This window comes from Dendrobates tinctorius, unplaced genomic scaffold (genome assembly GCF_039654945.1).
Source record: "Dendrobates tinctorius isolate UK_male_01 unplaced genomic scaffold, ASM3965494v1 ptg000020l, whole genome shotgun sequence".
Lineage (NCBI taxonomy): Eukaryota > Metazoa > Chordata > Amphibia > Anura > Dendrobatidae > Dendrobates > Dendrobates tinctorius.
This window is the reverse complement of record NW_027361688.1, coordinates 22,173,511-22,194,630: the sequence shown is the minus strand read 5'-3', so window position 1 is coordinate 22,194,630 and position 21,120 is coordinate 22,173,511. Positions and strand designations below refer to the sequence as shown.

Genomic DNA, 21,120 nt, shown 5'->3' with positions numbered 1-21,120 from the left:
CACATCTACCTCGTATCCGGGACCTGTTACACACATTTTTTTTTTGTTACATACACTACTCATTAAATCAACTTTTAACGTACCGTATATATGATTGCCACTACTCTAATAACAATAGGAGTTACTCAACCGAAATAACCCCCTTTTTCTTTGTTTGTTTTTTCCTTTTCCTTTCTTTCAACATAACATTTTCTCACAGCATCTTTAAAACAGGATATAACTACTCCCCCCTTCCTTTAACATTAACACTGCCCCCTTCGCATCCCTGCTATATCAGGAGAAAACAATAACCAATAGAAACATTTTCCTTAACTTGGACGCATAACTGTCCTTTTGAGCCTGCACAACGGTGCGGCGAAATCCCGGGCCATCTCCTGATAGCCGATGTTATGTCAATTCAGCAGGAAGCTCCACAGCCATGGAGCTCCCGAGGTGTCTCGACTGTTCCTGGGTCCTGATTGTTCTCTTTGCCCAGGGCTCGGGGTCATCTCCCTCCTGAGAGATGCATCAAAAGGGGTAGAAGGGGCCGAAGGTGGTTCCACGGCGCGCGTTCTGCACCAGTTCTGTGCTTGGGAACCAGCAGTCCACCACCAGTGGTGTGGACGCGCTCATCTCTGTCGACGTGATGGCTTCGCTCCATCCGGCCCCCAGCTGCTGCAGCTCCAACCGCAGGTGAGGGACCGGGGTCGTTGACCGATGAGAAGCGGAGCGGTGAATCTGGGGCCTGCTAGTGTGGAAGGCAGACTGCTCCGCAGAGGCGGCGGAGCCCGATGACCCAGCTGAAGCCGCAATCTGGAGTGGGGCCGGAGCAGCCGCGGACCTTGATGGGCAGGCCGCAGCCGCGGTATGGAGTGCGGCAGAGGCGGCACCGGACATCGGTGAGCAGGCCGCAGCCGGAACCATGAGTGAGGCAGAGGCGGCCGCGGGCGCCGCTGGGTAGGCCGTGGCCGGCGCCGCAATTGAGCAAGAGGCGGCCGCGGAGCAGGCCGGGGCCGGAGTGGCGGCCGGCACTGGTGAGGAGGCCGCAGGGGAGGCTGGAGTGGCGGCAGGCTTCGGGTGGTAAACCTCTGCTGCCAGGTGGAACGCAGCGTCGGCCACGGGCTGGTTCCGCACCGGCGACGTGGGTCGATGCCCTGCCGGGCAGGGTGGCTCAGGGTGGTGGGTGAGAGCGTCGGTCGGCCTAGCGGAGGCCGCAGAGCCCTCCGCAACCGGGGCCGCTGGAAAACAGGAGGCTGCGCGGGGAGGTCGAGTTGTGCCCCGGTGCAGCGGCTTTCTGCAGGTTGTTCCTCCGCTCTCCCAGAAGTCGGTCCGGGAAGCAGCTGGCCTCCGCTGCTCCCGTTCTTTGGCACCCGCCACTGCTCTTCATCCCACCCACCACTTCAGCGCCACACCCCTCCTGCTCGCTGGTCACCAGCGTTGCAGGGGCACAGAGTCTCATTCGGGTTTTCTTTGGATGGGTCCAGCCACAGTCCCAATTGGTATTCCACTCGGGCACCATCTCGCAAAGTTTTTTTTTCCCGTTCCGGATCCTCCGATGACAGCCAATGGTCTGGAACAAAGTCTCAGATTTGTAATCCACAGGCGAGGAAATTTATAATCCACAGGGGAGCAAACTTGTAATCCACAGGTGGGCAGCTCAAGTCCTTTTGGGTTCTCCAGGCGCAGGCCTGCCGCAGAAGATGTCGTATTAGCGGCGGCAATCCTGCTGACTACGCCAAATGTGGTAGGGGCCGGGATTGGCGGGTGGTCCACTGCTTACTACGTCCGGACGACAGACACCAGGCGAAGCAAGGACAAAACAGAGGCAGAGTTCAGTTGTAACAGTTACGGATTTTATTTGTCGTCCTCCTGACGACCACAACCACGCACCGCAGCCTCTTTACAGTTCTCCGTCTCCAGGCCCGGGTACCTGCACCTTTCCTCCAGTCGAAGTAACATCCCTTGCGGATCTTTCGCTGGGGCTGTCCTAGACCAATCTACCGCCAGCGCTTCACCTGCCCGAGGTCGTCGTCCAATCGGTACCCCCGGGGCCTCGTCTGTCCTGCGGTCCGTCGGGTCAGGGCCTCCCCCGTCTCTTTCCTGTCAGTCCCCTAGTCGAGTTCTTCGCTGTTCTCCGTCTTCTGCCGAGCTCCTCCCAGGACTAACCTGACTGGAACCCTACCCTGTCCTATTGATCCCCTTTCTCACCGGGAATTCCCCTCCTGGGTTCCTATCTCCCCGCCCCCCCATGACTAAGCGGTTTCTCAAGCCCTAAGCTGCTGTTGAGTCCTGAACTACTCCCCCCTGCCATCTTGTGGTCATTTCTAGGTACTGCACTCTCTCGTCTATCTTTCCCAGCTATCACCCTGCTGTCCTTGTCAATTTCCGTCCATAGTGCACCAACCGTCCCCTCCTACTTCCAGTCATGACTGTCAAGTCACCTTCCCAACACTATCACCCAACTGTGCGTCCCATAAGGATTCTATTAGGACTTTTGATTCCCCCGACCGGTCTATGCCCCGGGAGTGCGTCCTTCATGGGAAGACTTCCGGGCATAGACCGCGCTGAAAAATACTGGCGCACGCGCAGTACTGATTATATGCTTCACCCACAGTTGGGCAAAGCATACTGCGCAAGCGCCGGAGGCCTTTTCAATGCGCAAGCGCAGAAAACAATGGCTTCTGTGATATTCACAGATGAAAATTACGTTCAGCAAGCCATTGGGGGAGAAGGCGAATAAGCCCCGCCCATCAGACCGGACCTCGGCGATTTCCATACATCTCCACCAAGATAAAAAAAGGTATTTATGCATCAAAGGGTCGGGGGAAACAAAAGTCCTAATAGAATCCTTATGGGACGCACAATTGGTTGATATCTCTTTACTTGATATCACTAAATATGGGTGACAGATTCCCTTTAAGTACCTGGTAGCTTTAATATACAGGGTACTTTAGACTATCAGTACATACTAAAAAATAATATACTTAATATTCATAACCCCTCCTCTTCTCCTTTTACACTGCCCCTATTGGTCAAACAATCAGTAGATTTGGTTTCCAGTACCATCTCTATGCTGATGACACCCAATTAGACGCTTCTTCTCCTGACATCACGCTTGCCTTTCTAGAAAACACTGGCGATTGTCTAAACGCTGTGTCTAATATCATGTCCTCACTATATCTGAAACTGAACCTGTCAAAGACTGAACTCCTGGTGTTTCCTCCCTCTACTAATGTACCTATACCCGACATTGCTATTTCTGTGTGTGGTTCCACTATTACTCCCCAGCAACAGGCCCGCTGTCTTGGGGTCATACTTGATTCCGAGCTTTCCTTTGCCCCCCACATTCGATCAGTGGCTCGCTCTTGTCATCTGCACCTCAAAAACATTTCTAGAATTCGACCTTTTCTTACTTTTGACTCTGCAAAAACTCTGTTTCTCTTATTCATTCTCGTCCCGACTATTGTAACTCTCTTCTAATCGGTCTCTTACCAAACTCTCCCCTCTCCAATCTGTCTTGAATGCTGCAGCCAGGATCATATTCCTCACCAGTCGTTACACCGATGCCTCTACCTTGTGCCAGTCATTACACTGGCTACCCATCCACTCCAGAATTCAGTATAAACTTATTACCCTCACCCACAAAGCCCTCCATGGCTCAACACCACCCTACATCTCCTCCCTTGTTTCAGTATACCACCCTACCCGCGCCCTCCGTTCTGCTGATGACCTGAGGTTAGCATCCTCAATAGTCAGAATCTCCCACTCCCGTCTCCAAGACTTTACACGCGCCTCACCAATTTTTTGGAATGTACTTCCCAGGTCAATACGATAACTCCCCAATCCCCAAAATTTTAAGTGTGCCCTGAAAACGCATTTATTCAGACTGGCCTATCGCCTCAATACATTAACCTAATCTATCCCTCTCCAATCCGGTTTCCGCTCTTTACACTCCACTGAAACTGCCCTCACTAAAGTCTCTAATGATCTGCTAACAGCTAAATCAAATGGTCACTACTCCATGCTAATTCTCTTGGATCTCTATGCAGCATTCAACACTGTGGATCATCAGCTCCTCCTCACTTTGCTCCGTTCCATTGGCCTCAAGGATACCGTTCTCTCCTGGTTCTCCTCCTATCTCTCCGACCGCTCCTTTACTGTATCTTTTGCCAGTTCCTCCTCCTCTCATCTTCCCCTTACTGTTGGGGTCCCCCAAGGATCGGTTCTAGGTCCCCTCCTCTTCTCCTTGTACACTGCCCCTATTGGTCAAACAATCAGTAGATTTGATTTCCAGTACCACCCCAACACATTAACCTAATCTATCCCTGTGTGGCAGAGCCAAAAGTTTTACCATAACCAGGCTCCCCGCATCATGTTCCCACATGCTTTATTCCTCCATTAGCCCTCTGTGTCTGTACTGTTACACACTTAACATTATGACTGGTCCATACAATCAGGGTAACTGTTACCACCCACCTTTCGTGTCTCCCTCTTTCCTCATAGACTGTAAGCTTGCGAGCAGGGCCCTCTTTCCTCTTGGTATTTGTTATAATCTACTGTATGTGATTATTGTTATGCTGTAATGTCTATTGTCTGTACAAATCCCCTCTGAAATGTAAAGTGCTGCGGAATATGTCGGCGCTATAAAAATAAAATTTATTATATTATTATTATCCCTGTGTGGTACAGCCAAAAGTTTTACCATAACCAGATTTCCCGCATCATGTTCCCACATGCTTTATGCCTCCATTAGCCCTCTGTGTCTGTACTGTTACACACTTAACATTATGGCTGGTCCATACAATCAGGGCAACTGTTACCACCCACCTTTCGTGTCTACCTCTTTCCTCATAGACTGTAAGCTTGCGAGCAGGGCCCTCATTCCTCTTGGTATCTGTTATAATCTATGTGATTATTGTTATGCTGTAATGTCTATTGTCTGTACAAATCCCCTCTGAAATGTAAAGTGCTGCGGAATATGTCGGCGCTATAAAAATAAAATTTATTATTATTATTAATAGAACACATTTTAGCATCTTTGCCACGAAAGTCATAGCGTATGTCAGGTAGGAAAATTTGGCATGTATTTTTTTTTTTCTAGAAACAGCGCCACTGTTGTCTATAGTCTGTCAGGTACTGCAGTTTCGCCTGTTTGAAGTGAGGCTTAGCTGCAATACCAGAGACAAACACATGATGGCACCGTTTCTTAAACTGATATTTCTGTTGTAATCCCATGCCACACATATCACAGAAGTGGCTGCAATACCGCACCCAACCAGCAGACAGATGTGGCACCGTTATTTTGGGGACGAAAGATTCCATTTTTCTTTGATTCCGAGGAAGATGGATGATTGTACATCTCTCCTTGTGGAATCATTGAGCTAGGGCCATGATGTGAATGAGTCCTTCAGCAATAAATGCAGAATAAACACTTATAAAAATGTTTTATTTTTGAACACTTTGAAGCTGAAAAATCTTAAGATAAAATCATCCAGCCTCACTGAATAAATAACAGAATAAAACTTCCATCGTAAGAACAAATCTTTGGTCCCTGCAGGGAACGTAATGTATCAAGACCAAAAAATCATCAACTTTCACAAGACAGGATGTCCGGATGATCCTCCCAGAACGCGTCGCTGATGACGTCACAGTGCAGGACGACCGTCTGGCTCCGCACCCGAAAAACCTCCACTTCCTCCTGCTCGGCCCGGTGTGGCAACTTTATTACCTTCTTGCTAATTTCATTGACCTAAAAAGATAGTTTTGTAGATATGAATAAGGTCAGTGACAACCAATATGGCCACCGTTAATGCTCCAGAGGGTTGTCACAGATTTTTAATCTATGTAAACCAGGTTTGAGGATGAAAATGTGCTGCCCATTGCGGACATAACCCCAGACCCGCCATTAAGTGAGAGTGTACCCCCAAGCGTAGCTACTCCTCCAGAACTGTATATGCACTGCACTCAAATATTTTAAAAAAGCCGCCGCCATTACAAAAACAGTTGACCGTGTTAGCTAGACATGCACATAATTTTCCATCTAAAGAGTCATGAGGTTTTATTTTTTTTTATTATATCTTCTACAGGGTTTCCCCTGCCTCCCATCTACATAGTCACAAGGTTTTTTTTTACCCCACCACTATAAAAAAAAAAAATAAGATAAATAAATATAGAAAAAAAAACCTCAGGGGTATGTATAAAGTAAAAAACGTTATCCCTCTTGGAAGGGAGGAGGAAAAATAAATAAAGGAGCAAAAAGGGAAAAATTGCCTGCTCCTTAAGGGGTTAATTCCCCAGTTATCAATGAATAAAGGCTCAGTTTATATGGGGCTTTAAAGGGAATCGATCACCTATTTTTAGCCCTATCAGCTGCCGGCACCACCATCAGGGGCTTATCTACTGCATTCTGTAACGCTGTAGATAAGCCCCCCCCATGTAACCTGAAAGATGAAAAACGAGCTAGATTATACTCACTGGGGGGCACAGTCAGGTGCAGTGGGTGTCGCGGTCCGGCGCCTCCCATCTTCTAGCGATGCTGTCCTCCTCGGCTCCTGCGCAGGCGTACTTTATCTGCCTTATTGAGGGCAGAGTAAAGTACTGCAGTGCCCTGGTCGCCGGGAAAGGTCAGAGAGGTCCAGCGCCTGCGCACTGCAGTACTCTGCTCTGCTCTCAACAGGGCAGATAAAGTACGCCTGCGCAGGAGCAGCGGCAGAAGGAGGAGCATGTCATCGCTAGAAGATGGGAGGCACCGGATCGCGACACCCATCGGACCAGACGCCCAGGTGAGTATAATATAACTCGTTTTTCTTATCTTTCAGGTTACATCGGGGGCTTATATACAGCATTACAGAATGCTGTAGCTAATCCCGATGGCGGTGGCCGCACCGCACCTCATAGGCCAAAAATAGGTGACAGATTCCCTTTAATGGGATCTGACACAATTCTAGTATTTTATGAATGCAAGGAGAGCGCTGCAATCGATCATTTACCATCTCTCCGCACGGCGACTCTCCCTTTCCTACCACAGTCACCACCTTACCTTGTTCCGTATAATGACAGAGCCTTTCCTGTACATTGCCGGCTCGTTGTTGTAGTTGATGTTGAACTCTGAATACAATATCTCATTCTTATCTCCGGAAAGCGTTCCCTGCGGGAAACAGAAGGATCCATGAATGTTCCTCTATGCTGCGTTACATGGATGGCCCTGCCTCCGGACATACAAATGTGCAGCACATTGCATCCAAGACTGTGCTTGCTCCAGGCAAGTCAGCGCTTCCAATCACCAGTGATGGACCAGTCATGCAAAAACAGTATTTGATCTGTGGACAGGATGGTATAGAGCTGGAGGAGTTGATCGGATGGATATCCATTTTTGTGGGAAAGGTTTCAGCAATCCTTGCATTGTATTCACTGAAATATGTGTACGAGTCCAGTGGGTGGTACTCTTCCCTGTATGACCGTGCATGCAGAGAGATGTTAATCAGTAGTAGGACCGCCCATTGGACTCCTAAGCATAGAAACACCAGGGATGTCCATGAATATAACTTGCATTAAATATTTTCCACCTAACCCATGTATCATTCTGCTCAGCTTCTCCCTCTCGATACCATGCTGTCCACAGATCCACGTGACAGGTCCCCTATAAAGCAATCTCATACCACCTGCCATTTGAGGGAAATGACATGAAGTGACAACATGAACCATTTCCTAAAGATTAACTGATGGACAAGTTGATGATCAAAGAAGAGTTCATAGAAACGCTTAGCCCGATTATCCACCCAGGTAATCACTCCAGTGATCCAATGCAAAAAATGTTAATCTCTGCTATGACCGATACAGGAGGACGGGTTCACCGCTGATCGAAATGGGTCACAAATCTTTATGTTCTTCTCATTTATCTATGGAAAGGTACATAAAAAAGCCTAAATGCAATCACAAGGCAAACTGATCCCTCACCTTTAGCCGGTCCTGAGCCTGTGCCGGGGTCAGCCCTTTCTGCTGCACCAGAGCCCAAAACACTGTGTTGTACAAGTTGTTGATGTGACCTGCGGACGTAAAATAAGAATTTCTCAATAAAGCTATTAATGGGTTAATTGTGTGAAAATACAGCAGCATCCAACCTGTCAGACGTATTACAGATTGCAGAATTAGGGTGATACAGAGCTTTGCTGCATTCACAAACACCTCAGTGACATCTGCAGGCTTTGGAAGCGGATTTGATGTTTTTATAGCCTTCAGATGGCGCTGTTGTCAAGAACAGAAACCAAAGGGGATAATGATCGCATTAATGATTGCTCTGTTTCCATCAGTTTTTATTGGCCAGAGTAATTTCAGCAGTTGGCTAGTTCCTGAGCGATGTGCACAATGACAGTGCGCTCTGTTGCCAGCTCAGATTAGCAGTGATGACACAACAGAGCGCACTGTTAGTGTGTGTGTTGAAAGACTACCCGGCGTGCATAAACCAGTGACATCAACTGCGGTGCTGGTCTCTGAATGCTTGGTATTCTGACACAGCGCACTCTCCTACTGGCTTGCTACTACTGATCTGAGACAGCAACAGAGAGCGCACAGTCATTGTGCACATAGCGCAGGGACTCGCCCAACCCCTGAAATTAGCGTCACCAATGACTCTTCGTTTCAGAGCAGGGGCTGCCCCCCTTGATGAAGCTTTTTTTTTTTCCTGAGCATCTCAGCAGGCACTGGGATTCTCCAACAAAGAGTCATCAAAAAGAAAATGGGGGGAAAAAAGCAGTTAGATTCTGTAGTTCGGGAAGTATAGGGAATTTTAATTAATGTAGATTAAAAAGTTGTTTAGATTATGGCACTAAATAGATAAGGATTTAGGATAAAAAAAATCCTTTGCATGTTGAACCACCCCTTTAAGCCTTTTCCTATCCTATGGAAACGGGAGGGTTTGGTGACCACTTCTAAAACCCCTCCTGGTTGTCACGGGTTAAATGCAGGACCCCACCTTATCTAATAGTATGGACGTGAACAATAAGCTGTAAAGGCTCATTCACACGTCTGCGCCAATCGGTTCGAAATCGGACTGCATGCATGGACTGCTCGAGGGTCTCACAATCCGAGCGTGTCAGCATCATAGAGATATAAGAAGCAATCACGTTCAGGTCGGGAGAGCCGCGGCTGGTATGAGCTCAGATTGGACGTCTGAATGAGCCTTAAGCCAGACCCTGTGCCCTACATGAACGTGTGACTGGTTCCAGATACACACCATATCCATGTGCATCTATAATATAATGTAACCCCCCATGCCAATGAAGGGTAGGAGTCAGTGTCAGTTCATCAATATTTGGCACCTGTGCTGCCCCCGCCTTTATCATGGGGGGCTGCTGCATACTGCAGTGCATTAGTACTGTGACCAGGTAGTGGTGATACAGCAGATTTTGGGGATTTACATGCTTTTCGGGAATTTGCTAATAACCCTTACAGTCCGCTTGTCTCCAGCTGAGGTAATCCTTCAGGTTTTGCACGCTGGGATAGAGCACAACTCTTCCATCGAATCCTGGAGGATAGAGCATCTTCTGATCCGGAAAAAATTTGCTCCAGTAGAAGACGTAACTGGAGGAAAGCTGCGAGACCACGTGTGTGATGAACTTGCTTACAAATGAGAAAAAAAAAGAAACAAAGAAAAGATAGAAATTCACTATTGTGATAAGTCTACTGTGGCAATTGAACATATAGAAATAGACACTATGCAATGGTCACATCTACCAAATATCACTATTAGGTTATCCAAAAGTTATTTTTTCCCTTCAAGGGGTTGTCCAATTTCTGTGCAAATTGCATGGTTGACTTATATACATTACCCCAGGGAAACCACCACCCTGCAGGACAAGGTAGACATTTTAGTGTTTCCTATAACGTTACATGCCAGAAATCTGAGCGTAAAGGGGATGACCTCATTAAGGCATTTGTTATATTGATAGGGAAGCCATCAATGTCTGCTCTGTGGGGGTCTTCTTGTGCCCCTCCACTGACGATGGTCGCAGTGTTAGTAAGGCACGACATCCCTAAAGCTCCTGCTGCGCAGAGTGAAAGGCGCCAGATCACCACAACAAAACCCTTTTGGCATATTCTAGCCACCAATGTTTTACTGAGGGATACACATCTCATAAAGGGAGGGATCCTGAACGGCCTTCCCCCATTACCCAGATTGTGAGCTCCTAGGCAGAAGAAAAAAAACAAAACCCCACGAGTTCACAGACCTTGCGCGACGCTTGTACCAGTTGGAATTCTTGTGGAAGACAAAACTGTATTCATCACTTTGCCCGTATGCCAGGCAGATGTCTTTGATTTCTTCCATTACGCTCTCGGCGCAGCGGTTCATGAGCAGCAGAGCCTGGGGATCGTTGGGTTTGGTGAACTTGTGCTGCTCAGAGAATCTGGGAAAAAAAAAAAAATTAGAAAAGGATAGAAGGAAACATGACAGCAATATCTTCCACCTGGGACCTCCAGGGGCAAAGAGATCATCCAAGCTGGGGGACCCCATAATTTTTTAAAAATAATAGAAACATATCTGACCAGCCCTGTTATTAAGCACCAGAGGTGGTGGTATGCGGACGTGGCTTGTGTTAATAAAAGCAAATACCGAACTATGATCACTGTCAGTCCTGGGAAACAGTGCGCTGTTGTTCTGTCAGTTACTCCCTTCATAAAAAACAAAGAGCTGCCCTTCATAGAAGCCAGAGCCGACTGTCACATCAGGTTTAGTGCAATTCTCCTGTTTAGCCTACTTTATGTATACTGTATTATTTTGTTCCCATTTTGTATCATCTTTGTACATTTTATAAACACTGCCTACCTTCCCAGATTAAATATATAAGATACTATAGCTCTGTTCCTTTTGCTCTGTAAACCGCCCCCTGAAGCCATAAGCTACCTGTAACGGGTGTCCAATCGGCCTGAATAAATGATTGGTGGTGGCAGCTTGTGGTCACTATAGTTATTGTGGAGCTGGCAGTGACCGTACTGGAGGCAGCGGAGTTGCGTTCCACTGACATATTGGTGGGATCTGCGAGATCTCTCTGGGTGTTTTCCCTTCTCACGTCTTGCACCATGGAATCAATGATGCTCTAAACATAAATAGCCTGTTAACCTCTTTACTCCCAAGGGTGGTTTGCACGTTAATGACAGGGCCAATTATTACAATTCTGACCACTATCCCTTTATGAGGTGATAACTCAGGAACGCTTTCATTGATCCTGGTGATTCTGACATTGTTTTCTCGTGACATATTGTACTTCATGTTAGTGGTAAAATTTCATTCATATAACTTGCGCTTATTTGTGAAAAAAAACAGAAATTTGGCGAAAATTTCGCAATTTTCCAACTTTGAATTTTTATGCCCTTAAATCACAGAGATACGGCACACAAAAAACTTAAAGTAACATTTCCCACATGTTTACTTTACAACAGCACAATTTTGGAACAAATTTTTTTTTTTTTAGTAGGGTTAAAAGTTGACCAGTGATTTCTCATTTTTACAACACAATTTTTTTTTTTAGGGACCACATCACATTTGAAGTCACTTTGAGTGGTCTATATCAGTGGTCCACAACCTTTTTTGCACCAGGGACCGGCTTCAAGCAATACCATTCTTCCATGGTGGGGCAGGGCTTTGGTCATATGGGGGCGGGGCTATGGACGGAGTTGTATGTATAGCAAGAGGGTCCCACACATAATCCCCCCCATGTATAGCATGATAGTCCCACACATATAATCCCCCCACGTATAGTATGATGGCCCAACAAAGTACTGATTGAGAGAGATATATAGATATATATATATATATATATATATATATATATATATATATACACACACACACATACATATACACACACACACACACACTCTTGAGTATAAGCCGAGGCACCTAATTTTGCCACGGAAAACTGGGTGAGCTTATTGACTTGAGTATAGGCCGGATATGCATTGTCCCCTCATTCCTACCCGGTATGTGTGGTTCCCCACCTTGTATACATAGCTCTGCTCCCAAACTCCCATCCTTGTATGCATGGCTCCGCTCCCACTCTCCCATTCTGTACGCATGGCTCCGCTCCCACTCTCCCATTCTGTACGCATGGCTCCGCTCCCACTCTCCCATCTTGTATACATGGCTCCGCTCCCACTCTCCCATCCTTGTATACATGGCTCTGCTCCCACTCTCCCATCCTTGTATACATGGCTCTGCTCCCACTCTCCCATCCTTGTATACATGGCTCTGTTCCCACTCTCCCATCCTTGTATACATGGCTCTGTTCCCACTCTCCCATCCTTGTATACATGGCTCTGCTCCCACTCTCCCATCCTGTACACATGGCTCTGCTCCCACTCTCCCATCCTGTACACATGGCTCCGCTCCCACTCTCCCATCCTGTACACATGGCTCCGCTCCCACTCTCCCATCCTGTACACATGGCTCCGCTCCCACTCTCCCATCCTGTACACATGGCTCCGCTCCCAAACTCCCATCCTGTACACATGGCTCCGCTCCCAAACTCCCATCCTTGTATACATGGCTCCGCTCCCAAACTCCCATCCTGTATACATGGCTCTGCTCCCACTCTCCCATCCTGTACACATGGCTCCCCTGTCCCATCCTTATATGCATCGCTCCTCTGGGCTCCCCTTCCTCCCCCATCATACTTACCCTGACACCTTCGCTGCACCTCCCTGCATCTCTATCTCGGCGCGTCAGCTACTTCCTGTGCGGTGCGGTTACGTGGTGCCGCTCATTAAGATCATGAATATGGATGCCACACCTATGGGAGAGGAGTGGCGCCCATATTCATGACCTTAATGAGCAGTAGTACGAGACAGCTCAGCACAGGATGAAGCTGTCACGCCGGGACAGGGATGCAGGGACGGAAGGTGAGTATCGATGACTTCTGGAAGCCGGCGGCTGCAGCTGTCACTACAGTGCTACAGCCGCCGGCTCCACGTGTGTCCAGCATTTGAGCCTGGCTCCGCGGACCGGCAACAGAAGTGCACCTGTCCGATCCTGGGCCGTGGACCGGTGGTTGGGGACCCCTGGTCTATATGATAGAAAATACCCAAAAGTGAAATCATTCTAAAAACTTCACCCCTCAAGGTGCTCAAAACCACTTTCAAGAAGTTTATTAACCCTTCAGGTGCTTCACAGGAATTTTTTGAATGTTTAAAAAAAATAAATAAATAAACAATGAACATTTAACTTTTTTTCACAAAAAAAAAATAAATTTACTTCAGGTCCAATTTTTTTTTATTTTACCAAGAGTAACAGGAGAAATTGGACTGCCAAAGTTATTGTGCAATTTCTCCTAAGTACGCTGATACCCCATATATGGGGGGAACCACTGTTTCGGCGCATGGCAGAGCTGAGAAGGAGCGCCGTTTGACTTTTTCTACGCAAAATTGGCTGGAATTCAGATCGGATGCCATGTCACGTTTGAAGAGTCCCTGATGTGCCTAAACAGTGGAAACCCCCCACAAGTGACCCCATTTTTGAAACTAGACCCCCCAAGGAACTTATCTAGATATATGGTGAGAACTTTGAACCCCCAAGGGCTTCACAGAAGTTTATAAAGTACAGCGGTACCATTAAAAAAAATCATTTTTTTCCACAAAAATGATCTTTTCACCCCCAATTTTTATATTCTCAAGGGTAACAGGACCCCAAAAGTTGTTGCCCAATTTGTCCTGAGTACGCTGATACCCCATATGTGGGAGAAAAATACCGTTATGCGAAAGGCAGAGCTTGGAAGGGAAGGAGCACCGTTTGACTTTTTCAACGCAGAACTGGCTGGAATTGAGATCAGACGCCATGTCGCATTTGGAGAGCCCCTGATGTGCCCAAACAGTGGAAACCCCCAATTCTAACTCCAACCCGAAGCCCAACACACCCCTAACCCTAATCTCAGCCCTAACCCTAACGGGAAAATGGAAATTTCTTATTATTTATTATTTTATTTATTATTTTTCCCTAACTAAGGGGGTGATATCGGGGGGTTTGATTTACTATTTATGGCGATTTTTATATTTGGCAGCTGTCATACGCTAAAAGACGCTTTTTATTGTAAAAATAGTTTATGCATCACCACATTTTGAGAGCTATAATTTTTCCATATTTTGACCCACCGAGTCATGTGAGGTCTTATTTTTTGCGGGACGAGTTGACGTTTTTATCGGTACCATTTTCAGGCATGTGACATTTTTTGATCTTTTTTTATTCCAATTTTTGGGATTCAGAATGAACAAAAACCAGCGTTTCATGAATTTCTTTTGGGGGTGCATTTACACCATTCCGCGTGTGGTAAAATTGATAAGGCGGTTTTATTCTTCGGGTCTGTACGGTTACAGCGATACCTCATTTAGGTATTTTTTTATGTTTTGGAGCTTTTATGCAATAAAAACAATCTTATATAAAAAATAATTATTTTTGCATCGCTTTATTCTGCGAGCTATAACTTTTTTACTTTTTCACTGATGACGCTGTATGGCGGCTCGTTTTTTGCGGGACAAGATGACGTTTTCAGCGGTACCATGGATATTTATATCAGTCTTTTTGATCGCGTGTTATTGCACTTTTTATTCGGCGGTATGATGATAAAGCATTGTATTTTCCCCCCTTTTTTTTTTTTTTTAAGGGGTTCACTATAGGGGTTAACTAGTGGGACAGTTTAATATGGCGGGTAGTTACGGACGCGGCGATACTATATACCATATATACTCGAGTATAAGTCGACTCGAGTATAAGTCGACCCACCTAATTTTGCCACAAAAAACTGGGAAAACTTATTGACTCGTGTATAAGTCGAGGGTGCACAGTGAGTGGCCCCAGTTATGTGCACAGTGTGTGGCCCCAGTTGTGACGCACAGTGTGTGGCCCCAGTTATGACGCACAGTGTGTGGCCCCAGTTATGACGCACAGTGTGTGGCCCCAGTTATGACGCACAGTGTGTGGCCCCAGTTATGACGCACAGTGTGTGGCCCCAGTTATGACGCACAGTGTGTGGCCCCAGTTATGACGCACAGTGTGTGGCCCCAGTTATGATGCACAGTGAGTGGCCCCAGTTATGTGCACAGTGAGTGGCCCCAGCTTTTCTGCACAGTGAGTGGCCCCAGCTTTTCTGCACAGTGAGTGGCCCCAGCTTTTCTGCACAGTGAGTGGCCCCAGCTTTTCTGCACAGTGAGTGGCCCCATCATGTTGCTGCTGCCGCTGCCTCTCTTACAGAAAAACCCAAAAACCTGTGTACTCCCCTCAGTCGCTGCCCCCTGCTCATCAGCGTTGCGCTCTGCAGTGACTGTGCAGGCAGAGAGCGATAGCGCTCTCTGACCTGAAGGTCACTGCAGAGGACGCAAGACAGCAGAGCGCAGGGACAGGTGAATATGCCTCCCACCCCCCCCCCTTCATACTCACCGGGTCCTGGCGCTTGTTTCTGCAGCTCCTCTGCTTGTTCCATGTTGTCGGCGCTGCTCTCTTCCTGGTTCAGCGGTCACGTGGTACCCGCTCATTAAATATGCACATATTTAATGAGCGGGTTCCATTTGACAGCTGAAGCAGGAAGAGAGCAGCGCCGACAACATGGAACAAGCAGTGGAGCTGCAGAGAAGGGTGAGTATGATCTGACACCCCAGCTCCCCCTCCCCCGCCGATCCCCCCCCCAGTATATGACTCGTGTATAAGTCGAGAGGGGGACTTTCAGCCCAAAAAAATGGGCTGAAAATCTCGACTTATACACGAGTATATACGGTATGTGTATTTTTATTGTTAGTTTATTTTATTTTTTTTATTATATATTGCCGCTGATCGCATATGACGTACTAGCCCATTCAAAGCACTAGCGTCATTCAAAGCACCCACGACGTCATAGAGGGGCGCCGATGGGTTGTCGTGACAGCCGGTGGGGGGGGGTGTCTGCTGAAGACCCCCATGCCTGTCATTACAATCACCATTGATTAGCTGGCGTTCATAGGAGACTGATTTTCTCTTTATGTAGCACGACTGATGAGAACACATGTATCCTGTGAATTCTGCTTGAAAAAAAAAAATTAAAAAAGATAAACACCCTCCCCCCAAAAAGAAACTCCAAATGTGACTTCTGATCTAAAGCAGAAAAAAAGCGCCTGCTCAAAAATACACTTTTTTTTTGCATTAATTTTTCATCTAGAAAATCCATGACAAAAAAGTTTAAAAATACATAAAAAACAAAAAACAAACAAAACTTTAACCGCTTCCCGACCGCCCACTGTAGATAAACGTTGGCGCTTGCTGGGCTTTGTGCAGCGCCGACGTTTATCTACTGTCGGCGGTTTTGTGCCCCCCGGGACCCCCACATACCTTACAACGCGGGGATCCCGGTGCACAATGCATGCTGGGTCCCCCGACGTCATCGAGACCTGACTGATTCAGGTCCTGATGACGTCAGCGTCACAGCAGCCAATGCGAGCGATCGCTGGGAAAGCTGCTTGTTTCCCGGCGATCTCCCTCATTGTAACGCGGCTTCTCCCTCTGATCTCATTGACAGATGATCAGAGGTGAAGCAGCGTTACTGTGTGACTAGATCGCTGCCTGGCACAGCTGTGCCAGGCAGCGATCTTGTCACACAGTAACGCTGCTTCACCTCTGATCATCTGTCATTGTGAGATCAGAGGAGAAGTCACGTTACAGTGTGCCAGGCAGCGATCTAGTCACATAGTAACGCTGCTTCTCCTCTGATCATCTGTCAGTGTGAGATCAGAGGAGAAGTGGCGTTACTATGAGTCAGATCGCAGCGCAGCGATCTTGTCACAAAAATAAAAAAAAGTAAAGAAAAAAAAAAGAAAAAAGCAGGTACACAGGTTAGGGCTAGGGTTAGGGTTAGGGCTGGGATTAAGGTTATGGGTGTGTTGGTGTTAGGTTTGTGGTTAGGGTTATGTTTAGGGCTGAGATTAGGGTTAGGGGTGTGTTGGGGTTAGGGTTGGAATTAGAATTGTGGGTTTCCACTCTTTAGGTACATCAGGGGCTCTGTAAATGCAATATGACGCCCGCAGACCATTCCATCAAAGTCTGCATTTCAGAACGTCACTACTTCCCTTCCGACCCCCACCGTGAGCCCAAACAGTAGTTTTCTCCCACATATGGGGTACCAGCGTACTCAGGACAAATTGGACAACAACTCTTAGGGTCCAATTTCTCCTGTTACCCTTGTGAAAATAAAAATTGGGGGCTAAAAGATCATTTTTGTGGAAAAAAAATGATTTTTTTATTTTCACGCCTCTACATTATAAACTTTACTGAAACACTTGGGGGTTCAAAGTGCTCACCACACATCTAGATAAGTTCCTTGGGGGGTCTAGTTTCCAAAATGGGGTCACTTGTGGGGGTTTCCACTGTTTAGGTACATCAGGGACTCTGCAAACGCACATGACACCCGCAGACCATTCCATCAAAGTCTGCATTTCAGAACGTCACTACTTCCCTTCCGAGCCCCGACGTGTACCCATACAGTAGATTTCTTCCACATATGGGGTATCAGCGTACTCAGGACAAATTGGACAACTTTTGGGGTCCAATTTCTCCTGTTACCCTTGTGAAAATAAAAATTGGGGGCTAAAAGGTCATTTTGTGGAAAAAAAATGATTTTTTATTTTCATGGCTCTATGTTATAAACTTCTGTGAAGCACTTGGGGGTTCAAAGTGTTCACAACACATCTAGATAAGTTCTTTAAGGGGTCTAGTTTCCAAAATGGGGTCACTTGTGGGGGGTTTCCACTGTTTAGGTACATCAGGGGCTCTCCAAATGCGACATGGCATCCAATCTCAATTCCAGCCAATTCTGCATTGAAAAAGTCAAACGGCGCGCCTTCCGTTCTGAGCTCTGCCGTGTGCTCAAACAGTGGTTTAGCCCCACATACGGGGTATCGGCGTATTCGGGAGAAATTGCACAAAAAATTTTGTGGTTCATTTTCTCTTTTTACACTTGTGAAAATAAAAAAAAATGGTTTTGAAGTAAAATGTTTGTGAAAAAAAGTTAAATGTTTATTTTTTCCTTCCATATTCCATTCATTCATGTGAAGCACCTGAAGGGTTAATAAACTTCTTGAATGTGGTTTTGAGTACATTGAGAGGTGCAGTTTTTAGAATGGTGTCACTTTTGGGTATTTTTTGTTATATTGACCCCCCAAACTCACTTCAAAAAAAATGGTGTTGCAAATTTTGTTGTAAAAATGAGAAATCGCTGGTCAACTTTTAACCCTTATAACTTCCTAAAAAAAAAAAAATTATGTTTCCAAAATTGTGCAGATGTAAAGTAGACATGTGGGAAATGTTATTTATTAACTATTTTGTGACTCTCTGATTTAAGGGCATAAAAATTAAAAGTTTGAAAATTGCAAAATTTTCTAAATTTTCGCCAAATTTTGATTTTTTTAACAAATAAGCGCAGCTCATATCTAAAAAATTTTACCACCATCATGAAGTACAATATGGCACGAGAAAACAATGTCAGAATCAGCAGGATCCGTTGAAGCGTTCTAGAGTTATGACCTCATAAAGTGACACTGGTCAGAATTGAAAAAATTGGCCCGGTCACAAAGGCAAAAACAGGCTCGGGTGCGAAGGGGTTAAAATCCATTTAAAAAAAATTAAAACCATGAAGAATATATAATTATGGCAGCAAATGTCTAAAAAAAATGGTGCAACTCCTTCACTGTCGCACTACAATCCCCAGCAAGTCCTGAGATTTTGAGGCATGCTGGGAGTTGTAGTTTTGCACCAAGTTGGAGCCCCCTCCCCCACACAGTATGACACAACTACTACAATGACGTCACACACGTGACGTACAGCGGCGGGTCACGTGCCCTCCTCACCTGTGGAAGTTCCTGCCGTCCACCCTGACCACCACCCAGCAGTTGGGGACACACGTGTCCTGCACCTCGAAATCCCTCACGTACTCAAACTTGCTCTTCGCCATATCTCGTCTCTGCTGAAAATTAGCCGGTGACCGGAAACCCTTCACTAAAAGCAAGGCACGCTTCAGCATTACCGGAAGCCGAATGGAAGCTGGCGGTGGAGATGACGTCTCTATGGTAACAAAGTCGCGCCAAGCCCTTTGTTGCGCACTCTATGGTTTTTGGAGGAACGCGGTGGTCACGTGACACTGTGGAGGCTCCGAGCACTGCAGAGACTGCTATTACCACGCATGTGCACAAGGAATGTACGTGTGTGTATGGGCTCCTTGCAGGTGTGACGTCATTTCCGGGGGCGTGTCATAACGGGGGTGGGGGGTGTTAACTAGTGAATTTCTGACAGCAAAGGCAGGAGCAAGAGAAGTCTCCTATACATTAGTCTCGTCCGTCTGGTGGCGGTGTCTGAGCAGCAGGGAGGAGGTCAACGGCGTCAGTGACGGACAGGAGTGTTTATTAACAGGTGGATGTCTTCTTACACTTTTGGTTGATGGGGGATGAGACTTGGGGCTATCTAGTGGGATTTGGGGGCTTAATATTTGGGTCATCTGGGAGCTGTTGGGCTCCCGGAGAGGAGGGGGAGTTAATGCACGCTTACCGGGTCTGTTTGGAGTCGGGGGGCTTAATGCACGCTTACCGGGTCTGTTTTGGGGGGGTTAATGTACGCTTACGGGTTCTGTTTGGGGTCGGGGGGTTAATGTACGCTTACGGGTTCTGTTTTGGGGTCGGGGGGTTAATGTACGCTTACGGGTTCTGTTTTGGGGTCGGGGGGTTAATGTACGCTTACGGGTTCTGTTTTGGGGTCGGGGGGTTAATGCACGCTTACCGGGTCTGTTTGGGGTCGGGGGGGGTTAATGCACGCTTACCGGGTCTGTTTGGGGTCGGGGGGCTTAATGCACGCTTACCGGGTCTGTTTTGGGGGGGGTTAATGTACGCTTACGGGTTCTGTTTTGGGGTCGGGGGGTTAATGTACGCTTACGGGTTCTGTTTTGGGGTCGGGGGGTTAATGTACGCTTACGGGTTCTGTTTTGGGGTCGGGGGGTTAATGCACGCTTACCGGGTTCTGTTTTGGGGTCGGGGGGTTAATGCACGCTTACCGGGTCTGTTTTGGGGGGGGTTAATGTACGCTTACGGGTTCTGTTTTGGGGTCGGGGGGTTAATGTACGCTTACGGGTTCTGTTTTGGGGTCGGGGGGTTAATGTACGCTTACGGGTTCTGTTTTGGGGTCGGGGGGTTAATGTACGCTTACGGGTTCTGTTTTGGGGTCGGGGGGTTAATGTACGCTTACGGGTTCTGTTTTGGGGTCGGGGGGTTAATGTACGCTTACGGGTTCTGTTTTGGGGTCGGGGGGTTAATGCACGCTTACCGGGTCTGTTTGGGGGCGGGGGGGTTAATGCACGCTTACCGGGTCTGTCTGGGTTGGGGGGGTGGGGGTTAATGCACATTTGTGGGGTCTGCTTGGGTTCCCAGGGGGGTTAATGATGGCTTGCGGGGTCTGTTTGGGTTGGGGGGGTTAATGCACGCTTGTGGGGTCTGGTTGGGCCCTAGGGGGGTTAACGCACGTCTGCGGGGCCTGGTTGGGTCTCGGGTGAGGGAGGTGTTAATGCACGCTTGCGGGGTCTGACTGGGTACCGGGGGATTAATGCACACTTGTGGGGTCTGGTAGAGTCCCGGGGGGAGGGGTAATGCACACTTGTGGGGTCTGGTAGAGTCCCGGGGGGAGGGGTAATGCACACTTGTGGGGTCTGGTAGAGTCCCGGGGGGAGGGGTAATGCACACTTGTGGGGTCTGGTAGAGTCCCGGGGGGAGGGGTAATGCACACTTGTGGGGTCTGGTAGAGTCCCAGGGGGAGGGGTAATGCACACTTGTGGGGTCTGGTAGAGTCCCGGGGGGAGGGGTAATGCACACTTGTGGGGTCTGGTAGAGTCCCGGGGGGAGGGGTAATGCACACTTGTGGGGTCTGGTAGAGTCCCGGGGGGAGGGGTAATGCACACTTGTGGGGTCTGGTAGAGTCCCGGGGGGAGGGGTAATGCACACTTGTGGGGTCTGGTAGAGTCCCGGGGGGAGGGGTAATGCATACTTGTGGGGTCTGGTTGGGTCCCAGGGGTGGTTAGTGCATGCTTAGTGGGGTCTGGTTGGGTCCCTGGGGTGGTTAGTGCATGCTTAGTGGGGTCTGGTTGGGTCCCAGGGGTG

The 21,120-nt window shown here is 47.6% G+C and overlaps 1 protein-coding gene across 1 annotated transcript; it reads right to left on the bottom strand.

Moving 5' to 3' along the window:
- Positions 1–5,406: 5,406 nt before the first annotated feature.
- On the bottom strand, positions 5,407–19,154 carry THG1L (tRNA-histidine guanylyltransferase 1 like). The gene is made up of 6 exons (XM_073567876.1): positions 18,832–19,154; positions 10,206–10,382; positions 9,428–9,597; positions 7,936–8,024; positions 7,019–7,126; positions 5,407–5,728 (listed from the first exon to the last, which is right to left on the bottom strand). Exons 1-6 carry the CDS (start codon positions 19,002–19,004, stop codon positions 5,567–5,569), a joined length of 879 nt encoding a protein of 292 aa, XP_073423977.1. The 5' UTR covers positions 19,005–19,154; the 3' UTR covers positions 5,407–5,566.
- Between the last annotated feature and the right edge of the window lie 1,966 nt (positions 19,155–21,120).